The 850-nt window shown below is 30.8% G+C and overlaps 1 protein-coding gene across 1 annotated transcript in view; it reads left to right on the top strand.

Annotated features, from left to right (window-relative positions):
• The first annotated feature begins 116 nt into the window (after nucleotides 1-116).
• Nucleotides 117-850, top strand: part of LOC108578297 (replication protein-like) — a 1,803-nt gene continuing 1,069 nt past the window's right edge. The window contains exon 1 of the mRNA XM_017941598.1: nucleotides 117-817. Within this exon, the coding sequence (XP_017797087.1) occupies nucleotides 117-817 (701 nt within the window). The remainder of the gene's footprint in view (nucleotides 818-850) is intronic.

The following is an 850-nucleotide window of genomic DNA, read 5'->3' as shown; positions in this document are numbered from 1 at the left end:
AGGTTTACCTTGCATTAAAACGAGGTTTACCTTGCATTAAAACGAGGTTTACCTTGCATTAAACGAGCTTATATTATAACCTCGTTTTATTCTAAAAATATAACTACTTTCGATGTATGAAAAAAGAAATTATTGTTAAAGATAATGCATTGATTAATGCAAGCTATAATCTTGATTTAGTCGAGCAAAGATTAATTCTTTTAGCCATTGTTGAGGCAAGAGAAAGTGGTAAAGGGATTAATGCAAATGATCCTCTTGAAGTACATGCTGAAAGTTATATTAATCAATTTAACGTACATAGGAATACTGCTTATCAATCATTAAAAGATGCTTGCGAAGATCTTTTTGTAAGACAATTCAGCTACCAAAGCCTTAGTGAAAAGGGGAATGTAATAAACCATAAATCAAGGTGGGTCAGTGAAGTAGCTTATGTTGATAATGAAGCAGTTGTAAGATTAATATTTTCTCCAGCTATTGTCCCTCTAATTACAAGGTTAGAAGAACAGTTTACAAAATATGAAATGCAACAAATTAGTAATTTAACAAGTGCTTATGCTGTTAGGTTGTATGAAATATTAATTGCATGGCGTAGTACGGGACAAACTTCACTGATATTACTAAACGACTTTAGAAGAAAAATTGGAGTATTAGATACTGAATATAAAAGAATGTATGACTTTAAAAAATATGTATTGGATATCGCGATAAAACAGGTAAATCAGCACACTGATATTATAGTAGCTGTTGAACAACATAAGACCGGTAGATCAATCACAGGCTTTTCATTTTCTTTCAAACAGAAGCAGACTGAGAATAAGTCATCAAATTTATATAAAAAACTTTCTTTAGA

The sequence above is a fragment of the Habropoda laboriosa genome, unplaced genomic scaffold (assembly GCF_001263275.1).
Source record: "Habropoda laboriosa isolate 0110345459 unplaced genomic scaffold, ASM126327v1 scaffold6364, whole genome shotgun sequence".
NCBI classification, from domain to species: Eukaryota; Metazoa; Arthropoda; class Insecta; order Hymenoptera; family Apidae; genus Habropoda; species Habropoda laboriosa.
The sequence above is the reverse complement of the archived record's forward strand: the minus strand, read 5'-3'. Positions and strand labels throughout refer to the sequence as shown.